Raw genomic sequence first — 19,184 nt, forward strand, 5'->3', positions numbered from 1 at the left:
GTTCTTGTCTACTGGGATACCTTTCGTAAGCTTGTCTACCGGCCATTACGGACACTTTAGGGTAGACAACCGGGCTCAGCCTTGTTTAACATCCCTGCATTTCTCCTTATCACTTCTGTTGATCTTAAGCCAGGCTCAGTATCGGGAAGCCATAGTCTAAATAGTGTGTTAAAGCTGAAATTATCTGATAAGTAGAGCTTAAGATATTGGCATGTGCGGCGCTCAATCGCTCGCTATGGCGTGGCTTCTCAACATATAAATGTCCTAGTTCTTGTGGGTCTTTTAATACGTCTCTCTGAAAACCTTATAACAGTCCTGGTGTAGAGGGAGGGCACCAAATATTTCCCGCTTCCCACAGAGATAGATAGATAGATAGATAGATAGATAGATAGATAGATAGATAGATAGATAGATAGATAGATAGATAGATAGATAGATAGATAGAATGGTTGATTGATTGATTTGATTGATTGATTGATTGATTAATTGATTGATTGATTGATTGATTGATTGATTGATTGATTGATTGATTGATTGATTGATTGATTGATTGATTGATTGATCAACCGACATTCGTCCCTATTGGAGGTTTCAGTCGCTGCAGCACTGATTAATCATACGACCCAGAGTAAAACAGTGCGTAAAACAGGAGAGGACAAGTATTCTGTTGTTTCTTGTCATCGTTTGCCGTGTTTCTCCAGCTGATTCTATGGGGAAAAGTATAGCTGCTATATGTAAGCGTCGGAAGAGCCGGGTGTTTACCTATTTCAAGCAGGAGTAATCTGGCTTTTCTTTTTTTTTTTTTTTTTCGATGGCCGTGAACGTTGACGGAGATTAAGGGTGGTAGCGAAGACAAACGAATCCGATATGAAAGCACGCACAGCCTTTTACAGAAAAGGGTGTCACTGCCCCTATACACGTGTTTCGGAGTGTGTGGAAGCTAAACATGTGACACGTGACTGGCGTTGAGCAGGTCGGCCGAAGGAACTGGAGAAGAGCGAGCTGGCGGAGCAGGAGTTGTGGCGAAACACGAACCCCGACGAAGTGGTCATCGAGGAGGCGTACAGGGGTCCACACCTGCGGCTCCCGCTCACCACGAACCAGGTGGACGCGCTCATACAGGGCTTCAAGGACCGCAGGGTGAGCACCACGTGCACAACCTCTTATTCAAACGGGAACCCGCGAACGGTCCCCAACATGGAAGTAGATTCACGAAAGGCGAAGTTTCTATATACCTGAAGCAACTCTGAAACTGTAAAATAGATATGAAATGAGTTTCTTTGTCGCCTCATGCAACATTAATTGTGTTCGTAGTACCTAAAATTAGCAGGCGTCATTTACATGTTCGTTGTCTATTGATTGTTTGCCATGTCTGCTGGGAGTAATTCGTATTTATATTTTTTATGTATATTCGGTCTATTTTTAGCATTGTGCGATTATCATTCATCGCACCTAAATACGGATTTATTGTTTATGTGTGTATTACGTACTAATTTTTCGTCATGTCAACTCTGAGTAAATTGTATGTTTCGTATGAGTCCTACAATAGCTTTCTTGGTCCTGAGTTGAACCGATAGTATCATAAAGCAAAAACAAAAAACAAAAAACATCTTGCGTTGGTAACGCTGAAGTGAGCAGGAAAAAACGTGCGTTATACGAATGAGGAACATTGCTCTTTAAATTGAACCGAGTAAAATCGAGTTTGGGCGAACTCTTGTTTCTAGACTATATCATAACAGGCTTGTGGAGATTGCCTCCAAACTTGAGCTCTGGCGTTTTTATTGCGGGAAATATTTCACTCTGTTCCTCTATCCATACATATATGAGACCGTCGTGTGCCCTTCGAAGTAAAAATGATCAAAGCAGTCGGGTTCAACGCACTCCTCTAGGAGTCTTCCGTGAGCAGTGTATCGATGCTGTAACTCTGTCTGTTCCGCAACAATGCTTACAGCAATGCCTCACTGTTGAGACTCAGTTACTATCAGCCCAAAACAATAGCGTTCCGTGGCACGGCATCCCGCGGGCCTCGCGTGCTCTTCGTATAGCCGGTGGGATGAGATAAGGAACGTGAGTCTCTGCGAAATGAAACGTAGTTTAAGTCCGAACGTGACGCTATAGCCTAGAGGGCAGTAGACGCTCGGCTCATTTAGCTCGACGCCGAGAGGAATAGCCCACCGCTGCCTTTTGCTGCTCTTCGGAAAGTACCACTCAAAGGGGAAAAAAAGATTTATCTATACTAAACTGGAGTTACTAGGTTTCGTAAAGTGAACACGGAAACTTAAGACTTGCTTTTGTCGGCAAAAACGGAACTGAGGGAGCTAGACCATTCAGCGAAGTCTACTTTGGACAATTGCCGCAGTTGCTGCGCTTGGCAATCTTCCCATTTGACTCCTGCGCCATCGGCTGGCCTCTGCATCTCTGTCCTCAGGCAGTTTTTTTTTTTTGCGACTCACCCCCCCCCCCCAAAAAAAAGAAAGAAAAAAAAAGAGTATACAGTACTATTCACGGCAGCCGTCTTCATAAAAACAATTTGAGCGGGCGTTTTTGTTTTAATTTTTTTTTTATTTACAGATAACTCAACCAGAAATGTACGTCTGTCCACTCTTGGTTACGAATTTGATCACTTCGGTTCGCGGGTCGCATTCTATGTTCGGAAAACCCCACTCACTGCGACTCTGCCTTACAGCGATTGCAATTTTAAGGTTAAACTGAACGTTACGCTGCTCGCTTGAATTTTCGCCGACGCAAAAAAAAAAAAAAAAAAAGACGCGTTTTGTTGACTTTTGATATAATACTGCGTATACTTTCACACATATGACCTTCTCGTCTACTTCACTCGTGGTCAAAAGGCAAACACGTGGCTTGCGTCCCACGCCTGTGCTAGCTATATATGACGGCCTGCTGGCAAGATGGTGACCCGCACAGGAAATATGGGAAAGGGATGGCTAGAGGACGCTAGAGAAACCTCAGTCCGATGCCATCGATTGGACTAGAAGGCTTCCTCGCCTTTGGCCACTTTTATTTTTATCCATGTACCCTAAGGGTCCAAGGGCATTACGTTAGGTGGGGGGTGGGGGACAGAGTAGTTTACATACATGAAATCAGTACGTTAAGCTAGGTATACACAAAAAAATTCTAGCAGGAACATATATAAACTATTACAGAAGACAAAATGTTCAAGTAAAAGAGAAAACGCAACACTGAATCAGCTAGCTCGGCTGAACCTTCATGTTAATAAAAGAGTACACAGTGAGCAGTATAAGCAATACAAGAAATATGCAAAATTTCACATCGTTTAACCATCACTTGGACCACTTGTCGGCACATTCGCATTGAATTTAACTGTTACTTTTTCTTGTTGTCCCATACTTACTGCACGTGTGCCCATTGGCCATGTCACGCTGAATGTTCGTACGTTGATTCTCGTGAGGCCACCGAAGCTGAGCAGCTCCGGGCTCACGCAGTCCTTGAGATGGGACCACCTCTGAACACCAGTCCCTGATGGCTTCCCCTTGTGCCGGTAGAGCATGCTTTGGGCAAGACAGTGTCTGTTGTGGCAGGTGACCAACGTCTCCTACACCTTAGCATTAACTATATTTAATGCGAATAGCATTCTTAGCCTACTTCGCCTGAAACGTCGCTCTCACTCACAAAACAAAAACAAAAAAAAAAAGAAATTACATGTCCGACTCATAAAAGTGTGCTCTTCTAGTTTACAATGGAAGTTAAAGTTTTGCGCCTGAAAATTACGCCTATGCAATTGCACCGTAGTTCATTCGGAGTCAGATATGTTGAACCACAATTCTACTACGGTGTCCGCGAGACAAAACTGGCTGCGCTTGTAAGGCAGCATTTAGTGAAGTTTTCTTTCTGGCGTCCACAGGTGTGCACACGCGGTGGTCTGTGGTGGCGCTGTGGCGCATGGGTGTATTATTGCCAATAGCTGTATTAGCGTATACTTCCCCCACTACAGATTGTATGTAAAGGTGTCTTCAGCAGTACGGTGTGTAGTTGCATTGATTGAATGCTAATCGCATGAACGTCGAGAGGCATCGTTAGATGGATTCTCCCGGATGTTTCTGTACATGCATTTGGTGCGGCGCCTCAATGCTTCCCCTTGTTTTTCTTGTCAAGAACAACATATTGCTCTACTCGCCGGTGCATCTTCATGAATCACTAAACTTCAGCGCGAGAGCCCACGATTACAAAGCAAAATGAATAGAGACCCATAAACGGGACACGTAAGTGGTCCCGACTCCGTTTTCATGCGGCGGTATATGCTCGGTATCAAATCTCAATCAAGGAATAGCCAGCAACGCAACCTGCGTCGAGTCCCGCCTTTGTGCTTTGAAACGTAATTCACGAGGACTATAATATAAAAGTTACCTTGAGTATACGTCACTCGAGCAGACAACTCCATTGAGTGCTTTTTTTCTTCTTTTTCTTTCTTTTTTCGGTTTCTTCTTCTCCTTTCTCAGTAATCTGTAATTTTTGTTTCTCGCGCCGTGTTTCACTGGCACCCTGTTGGAGGTTAGCTAGCAGTTTGTACGGCCACGCCGGTGACAGTTGACTGTTCGGTTATTATTAAATGTCAATCGAAGACCAACACAGCCTGCGTGGGAGCCCCGACGCGTCCGTATGCGACCAGGGCGTCGGTGATGAATCATCACAAAGAACCGCCACCACGTAAACCCATATAATTTTTATATATACTAGCCAAGTGTGTGAGAAGTCGCTTAAACAGCTTCGCTGTCTTTGGGGTATCAGTAGCTCAGATTGGCCTACATCTCCAAAGCATTTTTTTTTCTTTTTACTTGAGAGGTTGCTGCTTCTAATACGCACCATCATCTGGTTCGTTCTTTCACAGATTGATTGATTGATTGATTGATTGATTGATTGATTGATTGATTGATTGATTGATTGATTGATTGATTGATTGATTGATTGATTGATTTTATTTTGTAACACAAAATGTGCACACACTGAGTGGCCTGATCTCACGAGTCCTTGCTGACTTACATTATCATATGCATTTTGAGCTTTTCGGTGCCCATCCTAAATTTCTGTCGGGCCTTTCGTCGTGTTTTTACTGCTTCGCGCCACAAGTTCTTGAGACAAAGGTAATGGAATGCCAACTAGAATAATCTGACAGCCATGTTTGAGCGTATCGTAACTGAGCAAGCGTCCCCTGGACGTAACAGCTATACGGTTCTCCTGAGTGGCCTTATAATTCTTCTCCTCGCTCGGTGCCGTGCGCAGACGCTGCACGCCCGGTACGTGCTGCTGGTGCTGCACGAGGCACGTCGCTACCTGCAGACCAAGCCGAACGTGAGCGCCGCCTCGACAGCCTTCGCCAAGCAGATCACCGTGGTGGGCGACCTGCACGGGAAGCTCGACGACCTGCTCACCGTCTTCTACAAGGTCGGTGTAGAACTAAGCGTATACTGCCGACGTTCTTAATTTATTTTTAATTATTACTGAGATGAAAATAAATAGAGGAGTGGTTGTCGCCGATTCCTGTTGACGGCTTATCACATAGGTAAATATTAAAGAAAAAAATGAGAAACAAAAAGTAACACTTATATGAAACAAAAAAAAAATGTTTAAGGTGGAAGCCTCTCTCGAAGAGTTTCAATTGAAACAAAGTCCTCGGGTATCTGAGCTACACAAGTATGCTTCATGCAGACGCCCGAATGAGACAAAATTACACACGGTGCTGTGCAGTCAATAATAATCACGTTTGTCAGCATCTTCTAATAGGCGTTGAAGCGCTCTCACTGCTTTGCGATGCACGGCTTCTGAAGGCCATAGGCCCATATAACGCCTTTGCGAATCCAGCAAACGTGTTAATACAAAATTTCCTACTCTTTGCCTCTTAATTACACTCTATATATATATATATATATATATATATATATATATATATATATATATATATATATAGCAATGAACGACTATTTTCTCCCCCAATGAAATAGCCTTGTGCAGCGAGCGCCCTTCCGGATAGAGTATAGCTTCATGTACAGACCGTGAATCTTTCCGGCATCACTTATAAAACACCCTTGCGTTTTCGTTACGACATTGTCAACATCTCTTGGCTGTTAACGCAAGTCATTAAGTGTTCATATTCTCTTTCTTTCTTTATCGCTTTTTTTTTACTTTTTATTTAATATTGCTTTTGCCTTATGAACTTACAATGCTTCGCTATATCTTACACAAGGTACCTTAATTACACAAGGGCATTCTTCTGCTTGTTGTTTACTCGGTTGAATAACGACTGAGTACCACATGCACGTATTTCCTTACTGTATTTTTATTGTTTCATTCACATCTCTTTTTTTATATATGTTTCACTCCCTTGGTGCTCGTCAGCGCGTCTTATTCTCGTCAGCGGCATTCGGGCGTTAGAAGCTACTGTGAATGGAATGAAATGAAATGCTATACATAGCCGCAAGCATGTCGAGACCAGGGCCCTCCTTCACAAAAATGCTCTGGCGATGAAACTGTTCGTTAGAGCAGGCGCTCACCAAGCGTAGGCAGCCGACCATTTGCAACGAAAAGCCTCGTGGACTATAGGTCTCTTAGCCTGGAGCCCTCCTTTCAGAAGGCGGACGGTTGTCAAACTTATCGGGGCTGATGAAGAGTGTCCGAGTGTGTCCGCGAAACCAATGACAGTCCAAGATGAGGTGTACAATCGCCCCATCACAGACACATGTTTCGAAAGCACCTAGGACTGCCCACCATGTTAACGCGAAAGGCACAGGATTATGATAAGGGCAGCCAGCAGTAGCATAGCCAGTCGAGGGAAGGTACTCCGGGCACATGCTAACCCCCCCCCCCCCCCAATTTCTGTGTTACTATGCGGCGTGGTTAACAAAGTAGCTTGAGAACAAGTTAAGGACGGAGCAAAGCGATTGAAGGAAAAATGTTAGGCGTAACGTTAAGAGACAGGAAAAGAGTGGTGTGAATGGGAGAGCTAGCGGGGGTAGCCGATATTCCAGTTGATATTAAGAGGGAACAATGGGTCTGGGCAGGCCATGTAATGCGCAGGACAGATAACCGGTTGTCCATTATAGTTGCAGAATGGTTACCAAGCGAAGGGAATTAAGCACAGCCGAGGACGGCAGAAAATTAGGTTCAGTGATGAAATTAGGAAATTTGCCCGCACAACTTGGAATCAGCTATAGCGTAAGACATGGGTAACTGGAGATAGCTGCATGGGAGAGGCATTCGTCCTGCAGTGGACATATCGATAGGCATGGTGATGATGCGGCCAAGCCCCCCCCCCCCCCTTTCCCCATCACCCTTCCCGTCCATAACCATTTCTGCGTTTTGCATGTATTTGAATAGGCGGCATCGGAGTTGGGCCCGAGGAAAAGGTTCCTCTTAACTGTCAGCGCATTCACGGCCCTTTTTGAACTCTCAACGGGCAGTTTCACAAGAATCCGCGTAAATGACAGGCAGGTAGTCTGGAACCTACGCAATGAGAGGGCAGACAGATAGAATAATAAATGCGCGCAATGACCTCCGGCTCGACTGTATAGGCCGCCCCGAGGCGGTGGCCGTGGTGACAAACCGCGCGTCAAACCATGGCAACTAAAAGCGGTGCCATAAGGCGCGTGGTCCCGCGCGACCAATCAATTTTCATTCATGCCTTTGGCGACAAGCGACGAACCAATGTTTCAATCCCCCCCCCCCTTCCCGGTTGAGCCTTCCCTGCCATGCCCTGCGCTGCGCGTGCGGCGGCAACAGGGTGTAGCCGACAAGCAGCGGAGTACTGATAAGGGGAAGTTAATGGTGTTTTCAAACAAGAAAACGAGCGCCAACGAGACGTTCGGTACAGACGTAGTGTCCACGTGTCTTGTAGAAAAGCACGCGGCATAGAGGAGAGAGCACAAGATGGGATGGTAGCAACACTAGGGGGTGAACTATGGGGACCTTATAACGGCATTTAGTTTGAATCACAGTCTGTTCCTCGCGTATCCCTCAATTTAGTGCCGCCTGTAACTATCGGTCACAAAATAGATTATGAGATGAAGTTTATCATGGGGCAGTAAGACCGGTGCCGAGCGAAAACCTTCTTTTATTTTCTATCTCTTTGTTGTTTTTTTAATGAAAATGAATTGAAGATATTTCATCACCCTATCATGGTGACGGCTATATATTGTAAAATAAGAGGAAAGAGAAAGAGAGTGAGACATATGAGAAAAGCAAAGGAAATACATGGAGTTTAACCAGAGATTATCTCCGGTTTTCTACCCTATACTGGGGGAGGGGTGAAGGGATGCGGTAGATGAAAGAGAGAAAAATAATAAAGAAAAATAAAAGAACCCCCCCCCCCCCGCACACACACACGCGCGCGCGCACACACACACAAAACAGAACTGTTTCTGTGGGCCCTGTCACGCAGTCTGCGAAGGCGTTCTAGTGTTACACAGTGTCAACGTCCGATCCTACGTCACACAGTGTACAGTCACAATTTGTCAGAGTCCGGTGTCCTTTAAATAACGCAGCAGTGTCTTCAGAGCGGCTCGCGCTGTTGTTCGTGTAGGCCAGTTTCCAACAATGTTGTTTTCCGTTATTGGGCGCTTTTCCAGTTGATCTATATCGTCGCTGAGAGGGCTGCTCTCTGCGGTTTGAAACGAGGGCACTCACAAAGAAGGAGCGCGATTGTTTCATTGCACCCGCAGAAGTCACAAAGTGAGCTATTGGCCATTCCGATAAGAAAGGAGTACGCATTTGAAAATGCTTCTCCAAAGCCTATAAACGGACTAGAAGTGTGCAGTCACGTCGTGGAAGATCGGACGGAATACGGAGCTGTAAATTTAGGTCCAGGGTATGAAGGCGTGCATTTTTGAAATCAGATAAATTCCACTGAACCAATGTTAGGTCAGGCGCAAGCGCGGAAAGTTTTTTCGCTGCGTCGGCTCTCGAAAGAGGAATGGCAACGCTGGTGACGCTGTCATGGGCATATCGGGCAGCTGCGTCCGCTTGATCATTGCCATGTATGCCACAGCGACTAGACAACCACAGGTGTATTATATCATGTCTTTCGTCAACTATGCGATGATGGACTTGTCTGATCTCTGCGACGAGCTGCTTATGTGATCCATGGCGCAGTACTGAGAGTAAACTCTGGAGGGCTGCCTTCAAGTCACAGAAGTCACAGAACAAAACATGGATGGGGTGGTTCCTCCAAAATGAAATGAAGAGCCGCACGGAGGGCTAGCAGTTCAGCAGCTGTCGTTGATGATACATGTGACCTGTTTAGCTGTATTTTGACGAAGAAACGTCCCAGGCTCGGAAGTTAGCTAATGAGAATAAAATGAGGGCAATCAATGGGATTCATGTGACAGTAATGCGTGAGCATTAGTTTTTCCCCGTAGAAGGCGCGGCGTCTATCGTTACTTTTAACTATGCAGCACACAGAACATAAACACAGCCACTAACGCGACTGTCGGAACGCGCGACACATGTCCGGACTTGCCCGGAAGCGAAGTGCATCTGCTGACGGCTGAACGCCAGCGTGCCGCCTCCGTCAGGTCCCCCGCCCCCTTCCACGTGCGTCAGCCTCCTCTCCACAACTCATCCCTATTTCGTCGTACAGAAGCTGACAGACGGGTTAAAGTTCGCATGACCGTTATAATGCATGCGCAATAAAATGAAGTCAGTATTTAGTGCTATAGACACACGGGAACAAAAGAGACGGAAGGTGACGACAGGTTGCACCACGCGCTATACTGAGTTCCGACATATAGGCGTATATTGAGTTCCGAATACGTACGCTTGACCGCGATGCGGTCCGAGATTTATTTTATTGTTTGTTTATTAAGTACTGACGGACTGTCTTTCAGGGCTTAGGCAGGAGTGGGTATTCAATGCAGACTTCTACGTCAATGTAACACACACATTAACTACGAAAGAAGAATGGGAACCGAGGGGCTCGATTTTATTAGTCATAACTACAGAAAGCCAACAGACAACGAAGCCAGGCTTCGTTGTCTGTTGGCTTTTTGTGGTTATGACGTACATTAACTAACATTGCTTTTAAAGTTTCATTTGGTCGCTGTACGTCTTTCTTTGTCAACGTACACTTTGCAACAAAATAAGAAATGATTTACACAACAAAGAACATGTGCGCGCAAACTCAACAAACACATATCAGATACAAGACAGTCAAAGCACACTCTGAAGAATGAACATGGTGAACATAAATAAACGACACGAGTAATACAATACATAGGAAGGATCCAAAGCAAGTAATGTATATACATTTAGAAGTATGCTACCCAGTGTAAAAATATTATTAGGCCACTAAATTCATCGCACGAGACGCACAAAAATTAGCATGACACACATATTAAACAAGCGAACGTACAAGCATGCAAATGGTGAAAGAGGGTTGCGCTTGCATAACTGTACCCTGAGCAGCACCTAGAACGTACTTGTTTGGGATGTCTCTGCCTTCAAAAAAACTGTTCAAGTGGATTCAGTGCTTTTCGCTGTGCTGCTTTCGATGACCAATGATCAAGCGATTGATCCCCGCCGACGTTGCTCACTCGAAAATAATTTTTTCGCTGCAACTTATCTATCACAGTCAGTTTTCTGACACGGCTCTTAAATGACAAATTAAACCATCGAACAGACAATGAATATCCAGTGACCACGGTGTTAAGTGTATAGATACAGTAACCGTAACCAGGCACCAGGGTGAAATATTTTTACCAGGCTAACTATTCTGTAGTTCCTGTCATTTCACACTGAAAGCAAACGCACAAAGCAAACAAACGGACAAGTAAACAAACAAAAGCATATCTAACATTGCTTTCGCGCGCTACCCCCGGCTTTCTCTACAGCTCTCAATGCAGCAAGCTCAAAAGAAAAATATTTGTCTTAGGAACTTACAGCGACGGAACTTGTCTATCATCAAGTTATCACGTTAGAAACTTAGCAAACAATTTACCCTCTTAAATGAACTTGCCGAAAGTTCTTCCATCGAGACATAACCAAGTTGCGCCCTCGCTATATAGCTTGCTCTGACTATCCGCTCGGAGTAAGAGAAGCGCAAAAGTTCGGCAAAAAAATTTCGTCCTGGACTTTATTTCTTTCATTTTTCTTCTACGTATCGCCTGAAATCCGTCTCCGCGGAACAGCCTTCGATTCCGGTAGTTCCACAGTCTCTATTGGAGAAACGTACGTTGCCTGACGGAGCGAGAAAAGGAGAGGAAAACAGCGAGGAAGAAAAAGAAAAGAGAGAGAGAGAAATAAAGAAAGAAACGTCAGGCAGCGGCGGGAGCCTAATTTGGAGCACCGTTCCGACAACCTCATTGCCAGACCGTCCTTCCAGCTCCGTTCTTACCTTATAGCACAGTTCGCTTTGCGGCTGAGGGAGTCAGCCGCAAAAGAGCGCGGTTCCCTTTGGCCTTTGCTTTTTGGCGGGACCCGTCTCGCGGTTTGGCGTTGTTTTGTCTGTTTCCGAGGTTCAGACGAAACGAGCGCGAAAGAAACGGACGGAACGGTGCGTGACAGAGGGGGGCCTTCCGCTTTTTTTTGCGCCTGACCGGCTCCTATTTCGGTATGAAACGCTGAGGTGATGTGCGGTTGGCTCGCTTCTCTGACGACGCGGCGACAGTTCCGTGGTCTCCTTTCCTCAACTTTGTTCTACCATAGGTTTTACTTGTTCAGTTCTGTCTTTCACGCTCGCGCTGTTTGACGGCCTCCTTCGAGAACCGATGGCCATTTTTCACCGACAGGAAAGGTCTAGTCTGACGCCCGAAAAACGCAGTGATGAGTGAAAATGGACGAGGACAACAAACCTTTAATCAACGCTGCTCGCAAGACCGACAGTTGGCCTTCTTAATCATCTGTCACCGGATGAAACAGGGATGTGCGTTTTATGTAGGCCTTATTCCATCCGCGGCCTTTCTGTTGAAGCAGCGTACAAAACATTGTCGAATTCGGGCGTCACTGAAATAATGGATGTCAGATCGGCAGCGAGTCCCGGACACGGATTACGCGGGTTATGCTGCTATACGAGTGAACCGAGCGGATGAAGAAAATGATGAGCCCGGGCGTAGCGAGAGCAGCGAATCGATATTTTTCAGCCTTTGTTCGCGTGTGTATGGGGAGAACAACAGACGGAGCAATGCTCATGTTGGCGTGACATATAATAAGGTTCCCGTTCAGTCGGCGAGCTGCTTTCGAACCAGAAGGGACGACGGAGAGTCGGAAACAAGCATAACTGGAGAACAAAAATGGCGTAGCGTTCTCTTGTCGTTCTCTTGCGATGCCAAATGAGTCTCTGCACGGTGGCATTCGTACATCCTGCACACACCTAATCATGGCTGCATGCAGCGGCCCACAACAATATTCACAGAAAATGACGTCAGCTATGAACGAATTATATTATTTTTTTTTTTTTGTCTAAGAGGACGGTTCATGGCCTCAGGTAAGAAAGATTGGTTAGATTAACGCAGGTTAGCTTAACTTAGGTTGCGTTCGGGAGTGATAGCGAATCTCAGTCTCCTGCGTCTACAATAGGAGCGCCAACGTCACCTGCGTCGTAATGCCGTGTGTCCCCACCAGCATGCGCCCCTAATAATTCCAAAAACGCGGACGTCAATTGTCGGCCGCCAGATTGGTGCCTGCGGCTGGGTGATAAACCGTTACGCTTTTCTTGTACGAACAACGAAACGTCTATTGAAGAAAAACCCTGCAACTGGCAGATATTCTATCCATTTATAAGACTAGCGCATGGGAATCAGCAGTAAATGAGTAATTGCTTGAGAGGGTGCTGGGGCCGTACTTCGTTGCATTTCTTTTCTTATCACCCGTCAGGACAAGTGGAGGTATGCCGGAGGTTCGGCGCCGTCCGAGCCAACGAGGAAGGGCGAGACGAATGAAAAATTCAAGTGAACCTTTACAAAATACGTCCCGAAGTTTCCCGTTCGCTTTATGGTCAATTCCTTTCCGAAGCAGGGGCCAGATTCACAAGGCTTTTCTTTCGTAAGTTCACTATGCCATTCGCTGACCGCCTTCGCTAATGATATGTCTGGCATCCGGATTGGCTAAAATTCTTTCTTACGAAAAATTCTAGCGTAACAAGTTTTTGTGAATTTAGGCCCAGATAACCTCGGCGTGTATTCACAAAACATCTGTCACGTAAGTGTCATTAACGCAATTGGTCATCACCGCATGGCAATCTACACGTTGTGTCGATCGCAGGCCAGGGCGGAAACTTTATTACATAACAGAAGTTTGTGAATAACGACACTGCGGGGACCCAATTCACAAAGCTCACAATGTCCGTAAGAGCTGTGTACCATTGGGCGGCCACCACCACTGATATTATGTCTAACATTACGATTGGCCAGCACCGGCCTGCTTTTACGTGCAGTTCCAGCGCGAACATTTTTCCGTGAGCATGGGCCCTAAGCTTTTCTCTCAAAGCTGGCGCTTATATCGCTCGAACACGCGATCGCGTTTACGAGCACACGAAGGATGTACTCGTGTGCGCGTGCGCGCAGTAGCTGTGTGTGTATAGTGATCTTTCCTCGGTGGCGCATGCGCAGAACGGCCTGCCCTCGAGGGATAACCCGTACGTGTTCAATGGGGACTTCGTTGACCGTGGCATGCACTCGGTCGAAGTGCTCATGCTGCTGCTTGTCTGCATGCTCGTCTGGAGGGACGCCGTCTTCCTCAACCGGGGAAACCACGAGGACTTCAACGTCAACCTCAGGTGCGTTAACCTCAGCGCTACCATATTGCTCTGCTGCCGAAAAAAAAAAATAGTCCTCCACTGACATACCTATATAACCTTGCAGTATCGAAGCAAACCTTCAAATTGCCTCGCTACGCGATAGCATTGCGGCGCCACGAGGCGAATTACGGCATCATTCACTGGCAGTTCGCCTACATCTCACCTCTGCTAGATATATGGTGGCGTGCCTTTAATTCCATGTCCACCCGTGGTTTGGTGGATTCGCGGAGTAGGTGCCAAAACGTATTTGTATTTCCGCAACGTAAATATATAACATAATTCCATATTAGGTCACTTATACAGATGTAAAATCGTAATACCTAAATAAATATAAATATAATAAAGACATCTGTTAGTTCTCGTAGCCGTAAAAACTTTGCGTCTAAAAGCTGTCCCCGTCTATAGCTAAATAACGCAACTGCACATGTGCGGTCTTTGGGACAGCTGTAAAGCGTGTCTTACAAATATTTGAGAGCTTATCTTTCAGCACTTTGTATCTCTTCTCCCACGCCCCCCTCCAAACACCACTTTTCATTCACTCCGACAACCAGCAGCCATTTCTAAACCTTTACTTCTGCCTAGTAGTGTTTAACCATTCGTCAATCCATTCATCCATCCATCCAGGTATGTGCAGGGCCCGCTGTGCAGCTATAAACTTCTAACAGTATACTGACGCTTATAGCAAAAATTTTGCGAGAAACGTGCTCTATGTGCTAGGATTTCTCCGGCATTTCAGCCTTGAAAGAAACAGTACAAAGTACGCAACCCCGGTTTCATATATCCTGTGATTTGCCCCCTGACATCGTCCATCCTTCATTCATCATCTCACGACAGAAAGAGGAGAGAGGATGTACAGAAACGCAAGGAAGTTAACCGGTGGTAGTTCTGGTTGACTACCCTGCAAGAATAGAAGAGGTGAGGGGATTGAAAGACAAAAGAGAGGGGCACAGACCAAGTGAACCGCGTACACAATCCAGCAGTAGCAATAACGGTGGCAGGAAGCGTTCTCAAATTTCATTATGTAGGACCGCAGACTTAGGAAACTTCAGCAACGCAGATAAATATTTCTGGGCGGAGTTGTTGAGAATACATCCTGAGCACCTTTTTTTCTTATAGTGGACGAATCTCCAATCTACCCAGCGCTGTGCGCTTCACTTGCCTTTCAGCGTTATAGTGCGGGCAGACGTAGAGGCTACTAAACGCGGCGCCGAGCCGCGAACCATCTTCCACGAGCTTCGTTAACGGGTAGCAACGCCTTCTGTCCTGTCTCCTCGTCGCGATAATAAGCGCCAGTAGTTCAATTATTTGTATGAAAATAAGAACACCACTGCCCGCCGTAAACATAAACCAAACCATTGCCACATCGACCATTGCGTTTTGAAAAGCGCCCCGGACTCGAAAAAAGCGAAAAATCGTTGCGAGTGGCTCGCTCTACTCGACGGCGTATTGATGTACCGGTATCAAGGAGAGAGAGTGAAGGAGGCAGAAAGTGAAAGGAGGTAAAGAACGAGATGTAGACGCATTGGTCGAGACAGATGTCTCTGCCGTGGCATCTTCGATCGTTCCGGCTGGCGTAAGTGGCATATCGAAACCATCGGCGCACCGACGTCTTGCGTTCTGCAGCAGGCGTGCCCCCGCCGTGTGATGACCGTGTTCGAACGTGCGTCGGGCTTCCAAACACGGCATTTTTTTTTCTCCCCTCCTACCGCTCAGAGATGGCCTTGCGGTGACGAAATGCATCTCGCAAATCATAGCGGATGTGTGTCTCGTAGGCGACTGCGCGCCGGAAAACTGCAGCGATAACAACAACAACAAATTACAACAGAAAAGACTACGTTGCGTGAAGCACGAAACCCTTGAACATGGGAAGCGGTGTAAAGGCAGTGTAGGGTATTCCCGAGGTCCGAAGAAAACGCTGAAGAAAATAAGAAAGCGACCCGTATTTTGATGGGATTCCGGGCGAATTCGGCTAGTCGCAGCTCTGTTCGCGCGTACATCTGATATTGTTGGGCTGAATTTGAAGGCTTTTCGCTCTCAAAGGGCGTCAAATCCTCCGAAAGCGGAAACACGGAGGCGTGCGCCACCGTCTGCCCGACAGACAAACGTCAAAACTAAATTGACGGCCGTTTAAAAGTTCTGTGCAGCGCGCGGCGTAGCGAAAGTCTGTCAGCGAAGCGGCTCGTCTGCGATGAGCAACACGAGCGAGAAAGCGCCAGCCTCTCCCGTCGAAGGATAGAGGCTGGCGGCTGGCAAGAAAAAGTGAGAAGCTGCGGCGTTGCAAATTCGCAGCACGCTCGCGCAGTGCTCAAGACCGTCGCCCAAGAAATCTGCTCTCCTGTTTTATCTGAAGACGTCTAAGCTCTGCTGCCGCCTTTGTTTGCGCGATGAACGTTGTTGTGTGTGTGCGCGCAATGACCTTTTCTTCGTTTCCTTTTCCCTTTCCTTCTACATTTCCTTTTTTTTTTAACAGCGAAGCTGTTTAAGCCGGTGGTTGCGCCGTTAGGTGTACGCCGAAAACCCTCCTTCTGGCGATGACGTCAAATGCGTCGCCTAGCAACGCCGAGCCCAGCTGCGCCGAGCCTCGCAACAGCTGCGGGAGCCGAGCCATGACGTCAGCGCGTCGCCTTCTAGCCATAACGTTACCACGCCGTGCGGATTGGTCGCTGCAGCTGTGCAGAGGCGGAGCTAAGCCGTTACGTCAGGGTCCCGCGGGGTATATATAACTCCGCGTCGCCGCCCCGTCGACATCGCTGCGGGGGAAAATCTGGAGACCTAAGAAAATCGTCTCTCCCGACGAAGAAGCGCAGCGCGAGAGACAGCGCGCCGCTACTCGAGGGCGGATGAGGCGACTTAGGGCCGATCCAGAGTATCGCGCAGGCGAAGCGGCGACTAAACGCCAGCGAATGGCAGAAAATAGAGTGTTTCGAGCCCGCGATATGGAGCAAACCCGCTTGAACAACCAGAAGCGTCGCCAAAACGATCTGGGCCTGCGAGTCCTGGATAATTCCCAGCGGCAAGTGAGGAGAGCCACGAGAGGTGCCGACTGACGGTTAGCCCGCTAGTTTCTGAAGAGTGAGATTCGACACATTTGCCGAGTGTGCGATAGGCTGTGGTTCGACACGAACTTGTCTGCGCTTAGCTCCGTGCGTGATTGCAAAAAGCGAGAGACTGCGGTGCGGATCGTACGAGAAGCGTTTCCCAACGAAACTAGGTGGGGCCGCCAGCTCCGCTGTTTGCCCAGTCTTCGCGCCACTAGTGCGAAACTGCCTCAATTTTCTTTTCTGCCCGCTTCCCCCTTTCCCAATGTAGGGTAACAAACTAGGTGCAACCTGGTCAACCTCCCTGGCTTTCCTTTTCTTGCTCTCTCTCTCTCTCTCTGTCTCTTCCATCGTGCCTTGGCTTGTTCACTGTCCCTTATTTCCATAAACCGCCACTTAACCCAGCGGCAAGTGAGGAGAGCCACGAGAGGTGCCGACTGACGGTTAGCCCGCTAGTTTCTGAAGAGTGAGATTCGACACATTTGCCGAGTGTGCGATAGGCTGTGGTTCGACACGAACTTGTCTGCGCTTAGCTCCGTGCGTGATTGCAAAAAGCGAGAGACTGCGGTGCGGATCGTACGAGAAGCGTTTCCCAACGAAACTAGGTGGGGCCGCCAGCTCCGCTGTTTGCCCAGTCTTCGCGCCACTAGTGCGAAACTGCCTCAATTTTCTTTTCTGCCCGCTTCCCCCTTTCCCAATGTAGGGTAACAAACTAGGTGCAACCTGGTCAACCTCCCTGGCTTTCCTTTTCTTGCTCTCTCTCTCTCTCTGTCTCTTCCATCGTGCCTTGGCTTGTTCACTGTCCCTTATTTCCATAAACCGCCACTTAACCCAGCGACGACGACGACGCGCGGCTCGAACGCCTTTCTGCTCGGCCTTTCGAAGTGCGGCAAAGCGATGCTATCTAGTGAGTGCGGCGCAATTCGTAAGCTCGAGGCATCGGCCTCCGAGATCTCCGTAGTGGATCAACGGGCTGCGCTGAACGCTTCGGAGGCGAAGCCTATACTTGAGCAGCGCGTTACGAGTTGGCTGATTAACTGAATGGGATAAAGAATTAAAGAAAAGTGATTAGATTCGCGGTGCAATACTCGTCCCACACGGCAAATACACGTTCGCGTCCAGACCCAGAAAAGGTTTTGTTTTCTCTCTCTCTCCCCCCCCCCCCCCCCCCCCAGAGCGTACAGCTTATATCTTGCGCATAACCACGTCCGTCGTCAAAAACAAAAACAAAAAAAGAATGAAACAGGCAAAAACAAAAAATTATTTATTAGCCGTAATGAAAGCGCCTAGCATAGCGCAGTTATTATTATTATTATTATTATTATTATTATTATTATTATTATTATTATTATTATTATTATTATTATTATTATTATTATTATTATTATTATTATTATTATTATTATTATTATTATTTGGTATGTACACATATACACACAAGGACACGAAGAAAATAAGGAGGGAGCAAGCTGACAACTGCCACTGAGAGGGACGCAACGCCTGCCTACTCTTTCAGGAGGAGGGAATATAGGAAATGAAAATAGGAGCGAAGAAAAGAGGAAATAAAGAAATGACGGAGACACAGACAGAACGAAACAAAAACACAAATAATGTCTATAAACGGCAGCCCAAGTCATTATTCTTCAGAAATTTTAGCAGGGCTCATGGGCCTTGTCACGTCGAGCAGCGGACAGGCTATCGTCAAGGGTCGCGCATTGCAGTCCAATAAGTCTATATTAATTCCTCAATTAGCAATGCGCGCTGCGCAACGAATGCGGGACACTCTAAAACGAGGTGTTCAAGTGTCTCACAGGAGCCACAAAACGTACGCGACGGGCTGTCCACGCGTCCTTGTCGGTATAGGCGTTCGCGCACCAACACAGATCCAACCCTTAACTTGTATATAACAGTGCTCTAGCACGACGGGGCGAGCCTCGACCACGATCACGGGGAGGGAACGATCCGTTTGCAACACGCTGGTCTGGGTGCTGCTTTAGGATGTGTCGGCGTATCAGAAGACAAGCGTTCTGATACGCCGACACCTCCTAAAGAGCGCAGTGCATGAAACACCCACGTTGACAAACGCACACTGACACTCAACTTGCGCTGCCTTTAACAACGGATGCCACCCCGTGTCGCGTCATCTTCTCGTTTTGGAAGCAGAAAAATGTATAACGCACGATTTATCCTCCCCCCACACACACACTTTTTTTTTTTTGGCTTGCATAACCTAGCGGACGTCCTAACTGCTTAGTTCAGTCACATTACAAAGAAATTGAATTGCTTAACGATACTAGTAACAAGCCACGTAACGTCGCTATATCGTAACCAAAGAAAGCTTGTTGCCCCGCAACGCATGTTTTGATAACGCGAACATTTTTGCTTCT

The 19,184-nt window shown here is 47.0% G+C and overlaps 1 protein-coding gene across 2 annotated transcripts in view; it reads left to right on the plus strand.

Annotated features, from left to right (window-relative positions):
* LOC119450003 (serine/threonine-protein phosphatase with EF-hands 2-like) overlaps window positions 1-19,184 on the plus strand; it is a 222,924-nt gene that overhangs the window by 165,717 nt on the left and 38,023 nt on the right. For both annotated transcript variants that reach the window (XM_037713332.2, XM_037713333.2), the window contains exons 4-6: window positions 974-1,140; window positions 5,260-5,421; window positions 13,572-13,738. In XM_037713332.2, the coding sequence (XP_037569260.1) occupies window positions 974-1,140; window positions 5,260-5,421; window positions 13,572-13,738 (496 nt within the window). The remainder of the gene's footprint in view (window positions 1-973; window positions 1,141-5,259; window positions 5,422-13,571; window positions 13,739-19,184) is intronic.

The sequence above is a fragment of the Dermacentor silvarum genome, chromosome 4 (assembly GCF_013339745.2).
Source record: "Dermacentor silvarum isolate Dsil-2018 chromosome 4, BIME_Dsil_1.4, whole genome shotgun sequence".
Taxonomy (NCBI): Eukaryota; Metazoa; Arthropoda; class Arachnida; order Ixodida; family Ixodidae; genus Dermacentor; species Dermacentor silvarum.